Source organism: Monodelphis domestica, chromosome 5, assembly GCF_027887165.1.
Source record: "Monodelphis domestica isolate mMonDom1 chromosome 5, mMonDom1.pri, whole genome shotgun sequence".
Lineage (NCBI taxonomy): Eukaryota > Metazoa > Chordata > Mammalia > Didelphimorphia > Didelphidae > Monodelphis > Monodelphis domestica.
The window spans coordinates 211,506,494-211,521,432 of record NC_077231.1 but is presented as its reverse complement, the minus strand read 5'-3'; the positions used below and the strand labels follow the sequence as shown (position 1 = coordinate 211,521,432).

The window sequence follows — 14,939 nt, the reverse complement described above, 5'->3', positions numbered from 1 at the left end:
TAAGGAGAGTTTTTAGGGGAAGATGATGAGTCCGATTCTAGAAATGTTTATTTGTGAAATGCTGGTAGGACATCTAGCATCATGCTAGACTGGTGATAGGTTATATACTCTAGATAGTTGGTTGGCATCAAAGAGGACTGGGCTTCTGTCATGTGAATTTAGGAATAAGACTTCTGCTCATTGTAATGTTTCATTGGAGGAGATAGCATGCTGGTCATAGAAGAATCAGGGAGTAGAACAGGAATCTTGGCAAGGTAGGGAATTGGTTACTAGGTGAGGTATAAGGCAAGGGGAATGAATGCTTGTCCCAAGTGGTAAACTCTTGGGCCAACCCACTTGAAAGGTAATCAGTTGTGTATTAGAAAGCAAAAGAGGCATTGGCATCATTGCTGTTTATAATTAGGCAGTGCCCCCTGGGCTGTAAGAAAGCTACAGGATGCTAGTAATCAGGATTATAAATTGTTTTGAAGCTGACCCCTGGAGAGCTGGTGGTAGAGTATAATAGAGGACAGAGTCTGTGGAATCACAGAGAGCAATTAGTTTTGAGTACAAGTAGCAAAAGTATGAGTCATTGTTCCCAGGGGGGTGTAAGCCAGTATGGTTCAATAGGACTATATGATTCAGATACATTGGGGGCCTTTCAGTACACAACCTTTGAGGTTTCAGCATGGGCAGATCCCCATTTAATACATGTAAGGATGACCAAAAAATTGAGGAAACATGAAGAAATGAGCATCTTAAATCTGCATCCATTGATGAAATGGAAAGTTCTTAGGGTCCTGGTTTCTTCTTGAAAGGGCACTTAATATGCTATATGATTGGATAAGTATTAGGTATAACACAGCACTTTATTTCCTCCACCAAGGAAAATGCTTAATCCAAAAAAGAACAGAGAAGTAGGCATTCTCAAAATGGAAACAGAACTATAATGCATCACCTTTCATTATACCCTCTTAGGAGTTATTCAACTTTGTGGAACTGCTGAACAGATATTTATGATATTCAAATTCATCTAAAACCTTTAGTATCCATGAAAAACACATGGTCTCGATCTCCTGCATAGCCAGGTCTTGGCTTGACTTTGTCTTTAATTAGTCCTTCACCTGAAGAATCATCCTGGTGGTGGTACTCTTCTCCTCTGAGAAGTCTTTGTATTTGTCCACTGGGCAATTGGCACCTGATTTTAGAACCCCTGAATTCTAACAAGGTAAGACACAGTTTCTCCTGGTGGCTTACACTAAAAGAGGTTTAGACCATCTCTGATATTCTATTTTTCATTTGATTAGACCAAGTTCTATTTTTGACCCCAGTTGTGAGGATATTCCCTTTTATCTATTAGTCCACATTAATTAGGTATGGAGACTGTTAACTTGTCAATTAGACTTGATCCCTTGTAAGTTATCATAGTTCTTGGAGTGATAACTACTTAACTGATCATATTAAGCAACTTTATCATGAGAAAGTATTGAGATACAAACTACCACTTTTGTTGCATTAAAGTCACTTAAATATCATTTCATCCTTTTAATTAAACTTGAAAAGAACTAAAATCATACCCATAAAGATAGGTGCTCTTTGCTTTAAAAAAGTCTGAAATTTCAAAATTATATATATATTTCTATATACATATAAATGTATACATATACATGTATATAGATATATAGAAAGTCATGATTTTACCAAAAGTTTTAGTAAAGGATTCCTTTACATGATGCGTATCACTAAAGTGATTGTTAACTATGTGATGGTGTTATCTGGGTATTTTCTATGCTTAGGAGAATAAAAAACATTAGGATCCATTGGCACCTGGAGGTCAATCACAAATAAACATAAAATGGCTCTGAAGTGATCATGTAAGCAACAGAGATGATGATAATTTAGCAAAATTTAATGCAACTTTTTCAGGGTTTTTTTTTTTACAGGTATTACATATACTTTTTTTAAAAGACAAAACAAACCATTACCTTCCGTCTTAGAATCAATATTGTTTATTGGTTCCAAGGCAGAAGAGCAGTAAGGGTGAGAGGCATTAAGTGAGATTAAGGGACCTGCCCAGGGTCACATAGCTAAGGTCATATTTGAAATCTGAACCTCCCATCTCTAGATCTGGCTTTTAATCTACTGAGACACCTAGCTGCTCCCTACTACATATAATTCTAAACACATATATATCTTTGGTTAATACATAAGAATGGAATGATTTTTCCTTAGCATGAAAAGTTTTTGAAAATAATGTCTATCACAATATTCTATGGAGAATTAGGCATTATTATATTTCTTTATGTAACTGTCACTGTAAAGCTTCTAAGTACATCTAATTCACATCAGGATTAGTCTACATTATGACTGTAGGGATTATCATCAATAGGATATCTTTTCTTGAGTCCAGAACATACCATTCAGAATAGCAAATACCATGACATTAAGCCAAAACAATGCCTTTCCTCCACTATTCTGAACTCAAAAGTATAGTGGCATGCATTATGGTAGAAAGAGAACTGAATTTGGAGTCAGAGGACCTGGATTTGAATTTTAGCTCCACTATTTACTATCTGTCGGCTCTTAGGCCAATCATATCCTCTCATTCTGGGCCTTGATTTCCTCATCTTTAAAATAAGATAATTGGAATATGATGGATTTAGATAAAAGGAGAGAAAGCATCCTTATCCTACTTGTAGATGACAGAACTGGGAAGAATCATTAAAATAATGGTTGACAGTCAGTACTCAGAAATATCTTGGTGGGCTAGAATGTAGGGCTAAATCTCATGAGATGAACTTTAATAAAGAGGCAGAGTAGTGTAGCTGAGAGAGAGAGAGCCAGCCTCAAAGTCAGGAAAATTTGGATTCAAGTACCACCTCTGATAAATAATGAGTGTGTGGCCCTAGGTGAATCATTTAACTTCTCATTGCTGTAGGGGATTCTCTGATACCATAAGATGCCAAGCTGTTTTGACAGAGGGGAGTTTCCTTACCCAGGAGTTCTCTATATCACTGAAATCCTTGGTCTTGACCCTATCCGTAAATGTAGAGAATTATATGTGGGTTTAAAAAAATCACAGGTTCAAGCTGGGGGAGGCATGGATAGATGATGGGATTCTTTTTTTTTTTTTAACAGGGTATTTGTGGATGTAAACTTAATATGAGTCCACAGTGTACAATAGGATAGACAAGAAAGCTAATGTAATTGTAAGTTTCATTAAAAGAGGCTTTGTTGGTGTTGTTTAATTGTTTCAATCATGTCTGATTATTCATGACCCCATTTGAAGTTTTCTCGGTAAAAATAAAAAAACACTGGAGTGGTTTACCATTTCCTTCTCCAAATGAGGAATGGCCTCTAGAAATAAGGAGAGGGCGGATACAATTCATTCTGCTTTTGCCAGACCACATCTGAAGTGCTGTGTTTGGAACTAGGCACCAGGTCTTGGGAAAATTACAGATTAGTTGGAGAGCAATCAGAGAAAGACAAGCAGGGAGCTGAGGGTATACTTGAGTTTATGCCATCTGAGAGTCCACTGAAGCAAATGGGGATGGTCAACCTGGTGGGGAGAAATCTGTTGCTATGACGTATTTAAAAGGTTGTCATATAGAAAATGACTTAGACTTTTTCTTCTTGACTCCAGGGTAGAACCATGTGAAATGGGTAGAAGTGTCAAAAAGGTAAATTTAGGTTTGATATAATAAAGAACTTAATGTGTCAAATTGAAGGAAAGTGGAATATATTGCTTTAGAAGTAGTGGGAACCAGTGTCTATTTTCCACAAGGGAGAGACTTGCTCATTTTGAAAGTATATGTAGGAGAATCCTTCATTACATGTCAAAACAACATTGCAGACTTTTACTATGTTATAAAACAATGTTGATATGGGAAAATGTGATCATAATCTCAGTATAAGATACCTATTCTCACACAGGTAAATAGTAGAACTAGGATTTGAACTTTTGTCTCCAGAATCCAAAGCCCACCATATGATGCCATCTCTCACTTGTATTATTGTTAATATTAAATAGCACCAGGTAGGGATGGGTAATGGAAAGAATACTAGATATGGCATCAGAGAACATGGGCTTTAATCCCAAATCTGATACTTATCACCTGTATGAACTTGGGTAAGTCACTTCATTTTTTTGAGCCTACATTTCTAAATCTATAAAATGAGGGAGGTGGACTAAATGACTTTTTGGCCACTTCTTGCTTCAAATACATAATTCTACAATCCTTTTGGCTCAAAATACTATTATCTCCTGTGGTAAAAATTAGAAAGATGGTTCTGAAATTCCTAGCTACGAGGACCTTTGTTGTTTAAAAAGTAGTAAGGCAGATCTGGGAAAAAAGACAATGATAGATATGTCTTCTGGCAAAAGCAAATTGTATTAGATAAGTACACACAGAGAAATATTCTTGTTTGTTCTGTGGAATCAGCTGAACTAATGGGCAAATTTTTTTTGTTTGTTTTTTAGTTCTCTGTATTGTGGGTCATGTATAATTGAATAACTAGAGACTGTTCCATTTCAGTAGCTGATGAGATGGCTTAATAATTGAACTTGTTATATATTTTCTTCATTCTCTTAAACATCAAAAGGTTAGGTGTAATTTTATAAACTATCTTTTGAATCAGCCTAAAAGTTAGAGAACAAGACCACTTACAGTCTTTTAGTCAAAGCATATACTATATGTTTATATTTTCTGATTTTTGAATATTCTTTGGTATTATCTAAGGCTATAAAGGAAATAGAATAAAATCATTTGCCTACTTAGCTATATTGAGCTCCTTTTATGTATGAGGAGGGTACCAATGAATTGAGACAATTGTATTTTACTTTTGTATTCTGTTCAGTGTTCTCCTGGAGAATGAAATTAATGTATTGCTCATTCTTGGTATATCTTGATTCATTCACACATAGTATTGAGATATAGAGGGTCATTGATATTTAAGGCTTAGCACAATTCCTTGTAACATAATAGGTTCTAAATAAATGTTTATTGACTGATTGAATACTTCATTCTTGTGTTCTAAGATCATACTATCTAGTAGAAGAAATGACATATACATATATAAAATAGAAAGCAGTAAACATAATTATAGACAAACACCTATACATAGATCTTATACACACATATCTATCTATCTATCTATCTATCTATCTATCTATCTATCTATCTATCTATCTATCTATCTGCCTGCCTGCCTGCCTGCCTGCTGTCTGTCTATCTATATCAGACATATATAGAAGCAAGTATTTCAGGAAACTAGAAGTCTTATGGGCAGAAAGTATTCTCCATGGTTCTAACACACAAATGTGGCTACATATATATTGACTTTAGCTAATGAGTGAATCATACCCCAGAGTGAGACAGAATTTAGAGGGAGAACTTAAAACATATGCATGGACTAGGGAATAGGTGTAGATATAACTGCTTATAGAGACTCATAAATTGATATTGCAAGTCTAGATTTCTCTCTCTCTCAAATGTTACTGACATTTATTTAATATTAATATTTATTTCTTATTTATTAAAATTATTATTTAAATGGCATTATTTCAATCAAAGGGAATAGGTTGAACAAAAGGAAGTAATTTCAACATCTATCATATCCATTCCCTTCACTCCATTCATACCACCAACATCTATTTCAGGCTTTCAGAAACTCTCACCTGGATTATTATAATAGTTTTAATGATGCTCTTTGACTGCATTTTCTTTCTGTCTCTACTACAGAACTACTAAGATTATAGATACAGAGCTGGCAGGGGCTTTCAAAAATTATTCAAATCAAATCCTCTCACTCTGAAGATGAAGAAACTTAGTACTAAAATGTTGGGTGACTTCTTCAGACCATAGAATGCTTATGTGAGGAAAGAATTAAACCCAGATGATCCTAAGTTCAGGAGCCTGTCCACTAATCCATGCTGCCCACATACAACTCCCAAAATAATCTTCATCGAGCCTAAGTCTAACATGTCAATCCCTTGAATAAACATTTTCAGTGACTTCCTATTACTTATAGGAACTTGTATTCAATGCCCTTCACACAGTGACTTCAACCTTCCTTTCCAGAATTGGTTTACCTTATTCCTCTTAATACATTGACTGGTGAAGGATAAAAAGCCTAGGTGTATACAAGTAAAAAGCAATGGCCAACTAATGGATAAAAACCAGCAATATATATGATCATCCTGTGGATTTTTGAGAGTTAAAATTTTATTATGTAGAACTGGATTTATGTTATTTATTTCATTTCTTTGTTCTCTTCTGTATTCTCTTTCCATTGATTTTTTTTTGGCTGGTGTACTGATTTGTACTGATGCCCAAGTTCTCTAGCCCAGTGGTATATAGCTAGAAATAAGAGGAAGTAAAAAGTGGCCAGCAAGAATTATAAGCAATCCTACCAATACATTATGAATTGGCAAATTTGTTTTAACTTAAAGTTATAGAATGTCACATTTAGAAGGCATCTCAGAAATTATCCATTCCAATCCCCTCTTTTTCAGATGAAGAAATTGAAATCCAGAAATGATAAGTAAATAGTTTGGGGTCACATGGCTAGTGAGTACTTGCAAGAACAAGAATAGAGTGATTTATGAAGTCATGGTACACATCTTTTCTTTTGCATTGTAAACAAATTATAACATGTTTTGTCAGGAAACTGTTGGGTTAAATAATGGCCTAACAAATTGTAGTTGTTCTGAGTGACTGATAAGACATGGATGGCATTTCCACCTTTTTTTTTTTCATTCTTTTGATTCTGTAGGCTGCTCTGCAAGTTGGAGGCCATGGAGAAAGGCTGCACCAGTGCCGGGAGGTAATGCTATTAACATATAAATCCATCCCCATGCAAGTGGACGGAGAGCCCTGTAAGTTGGCCCCTGCCCTGATTCGGATATCCCTGAGAAATCAGGCCAACATGGTGCAGAAGAGCAAGAGGAGAACATCCATGCCTTTACTTAATGAGTGAGTTATATTTTTGCTTTAAATTACTACTGTGAGGCAGAGCTTAGATAGGAAAATTCAGAGCATGTGCATGGATTGACTGGTCGTATGTGTATGTATGAGAAGGAAAGAAAATCCCAGGGACCCTAGTGGTTCCTTGCTTTTCAGCATATGGAAAATTGCATCATCTGTTTGTTTTATTGTGTGGAGTCCTGTATCCCCTTTTTTGGTAGAAAGTACTATCTTGTGCATGATAGGTGTTTTCGCTTGATGTTTAAGTGTGTTTAATTTGGGGGCAGAGTAATTTCAAATTATTCATCCTTAATGGAACAGTTTAGGTGAATATCTACTCATTTCACCAAAGTTTTTCACTAGTTTTTCACTAGTTTTTACTAGTCTTGGATTATTTAGAGAGAGGTGGTCTTATCCAGAGCTGATTCTATGCAAAATCATGAAGTAGCAAAAGTTCATCTTTGGCATATTATTCTCTGTTTTGTACAGTCTCCTCCCATCTTTCATTATATCTTCTAGGTATAGAATTGCTTCATGCTTCCCAATTTTATAACCCACCAACACTTGTCCTACTTTACACTTCCATATGTTTAAAACTTTTCCTGATCCCTACTATCCTGTAACAGGATTTGTCCATAATATACTTGGTGCCCTTGAGACCATGCTAATTGATTACATGACTAATCTTAAGGGGGAAAAGAAGAATTGAAGTAAATTTTTGTGGCTAATAATGTGTCTCTATTTACAGATAATATTTGATTTTAATGGTAGTCATAAATGCTTAAGCAAAAAAGGGAGAATAAGAATTTTTTTTCATTTAACAGCTGCTAAGACTAAGACTTTGTGGAGAAAATAGAAAATTAGATTTAAAAACCTCAGTGTTTTGATTTTTTTTTTTTCATTTCCTCATTGACTAGAGATAATTTGCTTGCCCTGAGTTTCAATAAAGGCATTTCCCTCTCAGCCCAGAATGCCTGTTTGTATACCTATCTTAATGTCATCCTGGAAATTCCTGAAACTGAAGTCAAAGCTAATTGCTCATAGAGATCCATCTATCTCATCTCTCTGTCATGGTCCATCTTTTATTATACTGTTAGTTTATGTTCATTGTTAGAATTGCATATTCCTGGGATGAAAATGAGTGTATGTCCTCTTTTAGAAGTGAGAGTGTTCACTGAAAATGAGGTTAGGAGGGCTTTCCTTTAACCTCTGTTTCCTTTCTTCTCAGAACTCTTCCTAAATTCCCTGGAACTCATCCAATGGAAGATGGTACTATTTGGGGGAGGTTATTTAGTATTCTTTCCACCTTCTCCTTTCTATTAGGGAAGATTTGATACTTAGTACCAATTACTCCCCCCTTCTATTCTGAATCCATGGCTGGTATTCATTTCTCCCCAGCTATATCAGAAGCAATCAGTAGTTCAAGAACAATATTAGAGTGAATGAAACTCATCTTGCACCAGTGGGGATCTTATCTATACCTAACCAACAGCTAAGCATAGTAATGAAATAGAATGCCATTCTGGGGTGGGGGGAGGGAGAGATGCTTAGGCAGAAGGATTACTGTCTGCTTCATGAATTGTTCTCCTGCTTTAGTAACCTTCTTAATTTACTAGTTGTTCTTCCTAGGCAATCAACATAGCCTGTCCATTATCTGAGATAGAATGTGAATTCTATAATAGTCAGTATTGTGCTGTTTCTTTGTTTTGTCTTTGTATTCCTAGAACCCTAGCATAGTGCCTTGCACATGAGAGGCACCTAATAAAAGATCATTGAATTGGATTGGGTTGGAGAGTTCATAGGATAACAGAATCATTAGGGGTAAAGGTATAAGGGAATTGGATATCAACATATTCACTTTCTAGAACAAGAACCTGATATCTAGTGAAACCAAACAACTTTGCCAAGGTGGCCCACAAGTGCCAGGTAGAAGAGCTGATATTTAAATGTTGTTAAGTCTTCTGACTAAATCCAATGTGCTTTTGCATTCACAGTTCTTTTTCTCCTCTAGTTTTCTTCAACTATATAAACCATTATCAGGAAGAGGAAATTAATATGCTCTCTTCAATTCCTACTGAGAGTAAGTGTACCACTGCTGTCACTTCAGAGAAGGATTACTTAACCTGGGATTTATAAAATTCCCATAATTATATAGTTGTATTTCAGGGGCTCTGTGAAGCTGGAGTGAAAAAAAATTATAACTTCAATTTTACTAGCCTTTTCTTAAAACATGGCATTTTTAAAATTCCAAATATATTATTCTGAGATGGACCACCAGACAGCCATAGATATCTATGACACACACACAATAAAACTCCATCAAGAATTTTTGCTAAGTTTGCAAATTTAGCACTCATAAAACTGAATTCAAAGGAACTGGATATGAAGTTATAGTAACCTGATAACATTTTATAATGTTTTTCCATTAAGCCAAATGATTAGAAAAAATACTTTTATCCAATGTTTTATATCAGAGGGACATGACAGTATATTTAACTTAAGAATTAAATGAAATTCTTTTATGAAAAAACTGACATATTATTACAAAAGATTATCTTTAGAAGATGCTATATATTTTGCTATTATCACTCCTTGTTTAATGTTCCTCTGGTTTTATTCACCAGAATGAATTAAAATTGTTCTTGCTAACTCAACTCCTTATTTTTGAGTCATATCCCTCTCAGGACAGCTCGGCTATTCAATTCAATAATCCAACAGACATTTATTCATATTGTATATTATGAAGATATACCCAAGAAGATATGCTCATATGAGGAAATCCAGGCAGCAGAAGAGTGAAGCATGGTGGAGAGACTTGAGATGAAGATCCATGGGGAAAAGAAGCAGACATAGTTTCGCAATTGGAATGTAACTGTTGATGGGCTACATGGACAAAGTAAATGAGAAATTGATCCCAAAATATGTTGAGAAATAGATCACAAGCTTAGGAGAGATGTGTGATATGATAGCAAGAAGAAACTTCAGCTGTTTTAAAAAAAAAGGCTGGCATCAAAAGTCAAGAAGCTATTGTTTCACTTCTCTTAATGATAATTTACTTTTCAAAAGGTAGAGGAACCACATGGGGAAATTCTCTTCTGGATCACATTCTTACCAATATGTGAACTGTTTTCTGGCATGTAAAAGATGAATTCTAGATGGAGTGAGGGAGGATAAGAGCAGGAGAAGAAATGACTCCCTCTTTGAATTTGTGTCAGAAGAGAAGAAAGCCAGATTTTAGTTTTATCTTTACCTTAGTTTTAGAGATAGCAGATTTTAAAGAGTTCAGAAGAATGAAAGGATTTCATGAAATAAAGTTTTTCAGTGGAAGTCAATTAATAGCAATGGTAGTATTTAAAGAATGGGATACTGAAGACACAAAGAAGTACTATATTAAACCTCAGAATAAGTGGAGGTTGCTAACAATTCCAGTGCCAACAGAAAAAGATTATTGAATCATAGCATCATAGAATTGTCAGGGACTTTAGAAGACAACTAGTTGAATATGTATCCTGGGCAGAAAACTTTTGCTTAATCACTTCCAGTGCTGGAATAGGTCACTGCCTGAAAAAAAGTGTCCCAATCCAATTTTAGGATAATTTTAATTGTTATAAAATGTGGGCAGTGGTATCGCATTGTTGCCCAGTGCTAGCCTTATACAAACCTCCACTTTCTTTTGTGTCTTTCAGGCATCTCATTTTGTGCTTAAGTAGTTGATTTTTTAACCCAGGCATGGGACTTTAATTTTATTTGTATTAGATCTGCCCTAGTAGAGAGAGTTCCCATACTGATGAGCTCTTGCACCCATCAAAGAATCAGAATAATTTAGATTCAGCAACTTGTTGCAGCCTTTTGAAATATTTTGTGGTCTTGATGATGATATTCAGTGTCCTTAGTGGAGAGGAGGAGAGAAACACATTACTTTCTGATTCCTGAATAGTCCTATCTATTTGAAAACTGTACAGATATATTCTGTCTACTTCAATGATACATGTGTACCATACAAGCTCTTGATTGCAGTACATGGACTTCTTCCTTGTCCAGCTGTCATAAATACCTATCACACAAGAGTGAAAGAAGAACATTATCTAGGCAGTCTTTCCTGTACCATTAATATGATGGCAGAATGAGTTATGATTACAGTGCTTTCTCTGAAAGGCAGCTGGTAAGGAGAGAGGAAGCCAAAAGGGCTTGATCTACTTTGTAGTACAGTCTAAGTTTGACTCTTAACTTGAGCCAATCTGTAATCAGTCATTAGGAAGGAGAACAAGAAGTGCTGACTTCTCCTTTTATACTCCCTCTATCTAAAGACTGATTGTTTCTATTATCTTGTGGCGTGGTTTGTAAATAAAAGACTTTGAACTGAGCACCTGGTTTCCATCCTCCTTGGGTGTACAAAAAGCTATTAGTTGGAACAGGCAGCCTTTTTCTAATGGCCAAGGGCAGAGAGATGTGAGATGGATTTAAACCAGACCTGCTTTAGGAATGGCAAACTACCAAGCCCATATACCAAGAGATATAACACCTTAGAGTTCTCAATATTTCTCAGTTTTTATTTCACCATGACTTCCCCACCTCCTCATTTTCCCTCTCTCCATAATTCTCATCTTTCTCTTCTCCATCTCACTCTATTTTTTCCCTTCTCTCTATTCCTTTCTCTCCTTTTCATCATTTCCTTCTTCTTTTCCTCCCTTCTCCATTACCCATAGTGAGTGAGAGTTGGAGTCAGAGGAGGAGCATAGTAAAATGACAAGTATTCTTATCATGGAGTAGGAAAGACCTGATTAGAGAATTATAAATTTAGACCTTGAAAGGATCTGAGAGGTCATCTTCAACACTTTTATTTTACTGGAGGCTAGAGATGGATTTAAACCCCATCTCAGACAATTATAGGTTTGTGACCTTAAAAAAGTAATTTAATCTTCCTCAGCTTTAGTTTCCTTTTTCTGTAAAATGGGACTAATGCTAAGATTTACCTCAATTGTTGTATCAGATGCTATAATATATGTAAAGCACGTTACAGACCTTAAAAGTGCTATATAAACATTACAGTTATCCTTTGTAAAGTCAAGAATAGTTCAAATCTCACAATTAACTAATAGTTTGACCTTCATCAAAATCCCTTAAGTCCTCAGTTTAAAGTCTTAACCCTAATTCAGTTTCCTTCACTGTAAATTAGGGGCAGTAATAATTGTCATTCTTGTCTCACTGAGCTCTTAAGAGGCTCAAACTATATAAGGTATGTAAAGGACTTGACAAATTTTAAAGCACTATATAAATGTGAACATTTCTTTTCCCCAAAAATTTCTATTTTATAATAATTAAAAAATTACCTTTATTACTAGAGAATTCAGACAAATTGGTAAAACTATCAGGGCACTTATCAAACCTAGTAGTTGTAGAAGTTGGGTAAGATAATGTTTAGGACTATCTGAAGTGACTTTTAGGAAAAGAGCAAAGTAAACAGTTTTGATAAAAGGAGAAATATTTTCTCTGGACTTTGGACCACATATCTTAGATCTTTTGGTCTGTATCACTGTGTCTATGTCTCTGTCTCATTCTCTCTCTCTCTCTCTCTCTCTCTCACTCTCTCTCTCGCTCTCTCTCTCACCTCTCTATGTCTTTCTCTGGTTTTTCTCCTTTCTCAGCCTTGTCTTCTTCTTCCTCTTTTTCCTCTTCCTTTCTTAGCATATTTATATTAGGAATAGGGATAGGGACTATGATTTCATTGGTATAGAGGAATCCTAGATGAGAAAGCTAAGCTGTCTCTACCCATGTAACTCAATACCTTCTCTGCAATAAATAATATAAGAGAATGGTGGTCTACAGTCTTGAGATCTTAAATTACTTGGCCAGAGGCACATAGACTCTATGTGTTAGAGGCAGAAATTGAACTCAAGTCTCCCTCTCAGAGCACTTCTATTCAAGAAGAAAGTAGCTTATCTTTTCTGGGTATCATATTCCTTTTCTTAAAAAAAAGGGCTTGGACCAGATGACATCAGCAGTCCCTGTGATTTCTTAATCTTTGATCTTATGAAAATAGTCTGTCCTCTGAAGTATTTTATATAATCATGAGAATGCCTGAATTTGTCTGGTGTTTGCTCTGAAATTGTGGTAATGACTTCTATCTGGACCTAAGGACATTTAAGGTACATTTGCAATATCAATTTACTGCCTCGTGTATAGGCTGAGCTTGAAAGATTACCTCTCATATAATGCTGTGGTATAATCCAAGAATGTAAGGGGGCTGTGTCCAAGGGCAACCTTCATCTAGATCATGCCTTGACACCCCAGAAACTCTCTTGGGATTTTGGGTATTAACTGAGACCAACCAGTATATAATATATATTTATCCCTCAATTGGTGTCCTTGAAAACTTAGAGGAAGAAGTGGTAACCATATTTTTCTCCCAGATATCACCTTCATCCTAGCATGGATGGATCATGGTACCATCCTTCCATTTGACCCATCACCATTAATTCTCCCAGTGCTCAGATGCTCATGGGCCTTGGAGACAGCCCCTTCCATTTGTTTCCCTGGCTTTATTCCTATCACCTGCTTCTTGGATGCTTCCATGCTTGGCATTATTTTCATTTTCTTTTTGTTCACCTTTTGGTGAGACACTCATTTAATTTCTGTTTAAATTTTGTGTGTCTTTTTCTCTCTCTCCTGGCTTGTTCCTTGTCTGTCCACGCTGTTGTGCTGACTCTGTCTTCGCTGCTCATTCCCTGCTGCCTCTAGTATCCATAAGGTGCAAACCACTGACCTGAGGAGAGTTTCTGCTCCCCCTGGCTCCTTCACCATGTGAGTATAAGGTTGTTTAGCTTTACATTTTCTTCCATTCTATAATAATCTTCTACTTGCGTCCTTGGATTTTTCTTCCACCCTCACAGGGCTGCTGCGCTGAAAATGTTTGGAGAATAGAAGACTTGTGGAGACATGACAACTTCCTTCAAGGATTTGAAAGGCTAGCCTTTAAAAGGAATCTTATTTAGAATTATTTTATTTGGTCCAAGAGAGTAGATGTATCAGCAATGACTGAAAGTTTCAGAGACAAATTTCTTTCAATACTCACATAAACTTCCTGACTATTAGAACTATTCCAAAGTAGAAAGGACTACATTGGGAAGGAATAAATTTTCTATTACTGGTGGCCTTCAAGAGAAGGCTGTAGGGGGCAGCTGGGTAGCTCAGTGGATTCAGAGCCAGGCCTAGAGATGGGAGGTCCTGGGTTCAAATATGGCCTCAGACACTTCCTAGCTATGTGACCCTGGGCAAGTCACTTAACCCTCATTGCCTAGTAGCCCTTACCACTCTTCTGCCTTGGAACCAAAACACAGTATTGATTCCAAGACAGAAAGTAAGGACTTAAAAAGAAAGGGAAGGCTGTATTAGAGCCATCATTAGGGGTTTTTCCTTCTGTGGTAAAGGGAGGAACTAACCTGAGGTGCTGTTTTTGGGCAGAGAAATACCCAGTATGTCCTACGAGTTTTTGATGTGGCTGGGTGGCTATGTCTTTGGCTATTGGAATGGTGCTTTTGTCTTCCTCTGAATTTCATCACTCTAGGGAAAAGCTCTAGCTTCCCCTTCCTAGTTATGGCCCTGGGCTGGGTGGTTGGTTATCAGGGATTTTGTAGATGAAATTTCCATTCAGGTTTGGTCTAAATGACCACTGTGGCTTTGAGATTCTATAAATTATAATTGAATCTTTTCCTCCTTTTGTTTTAGATTGATCTATAATGATCTTATCTTGCTTTTCCTTGCTTTCTCTCTTTTTAAAGGTAATAATATAATGTGGAGTTCACATTTCTAGGGGGAAGGAGGGGAGGGGATTTTTCTATCCATGCTACAATTGGGCCTTTTAGAGAAGATATAATAATAGCCCTAGACTGAGAGTTCTTAACCTCCTATGTGTCATGGACCCCTTGGGCAGCCTGGTAGATTCCACAGGCCCTTTCTCAAAAAATATTTTTAAATGCATAAAAACAAATACATGGT

At 36.2% G+C, this 14,939-nt stretch overlaps 1 protein-coding gene and 1 long non-coding RNA gene across 3 annotated transcripts in view; both read left to right on the top strand.

Moving 5' to 3' along the window:
- The window catches only part of DGKI (diacylglycerol kinase iota), a 623,490-nt gene that overhangs the window by 360,918 nt on the left and 247,633 nt on the right, over positions 1-14,939 (top strand). Inside the window, exons 20-21 of one of the 2 annotated variants that reach the window (XM_003342025.4) lie at positions 6,754-6,953; positions 13,683-13,745. In XM_003342025.4, coding sequence (XP_003342073.2) covers positions 6,754-6,953; positions 13,683-13,745 — 263 coding nt within the window. The remainder of the gene's footprint in view (positions 1-6,753; positions 6,954-13,682; positions 13,746-14,939) is intronic. The other variant, XM_056799742.1, reaches the window with a different exon arrangement.
- Positions 6,971-10,525, top strand: LOC130454598 (uncharacterized). Its single transcript, XR_008912314.1, has 2 exons — positions 6,971-9,024; positions 9,691-10,525. It is a non-coding gene; the product is annotated as an uncharacterized LOC130454598 (long non-coding RNA).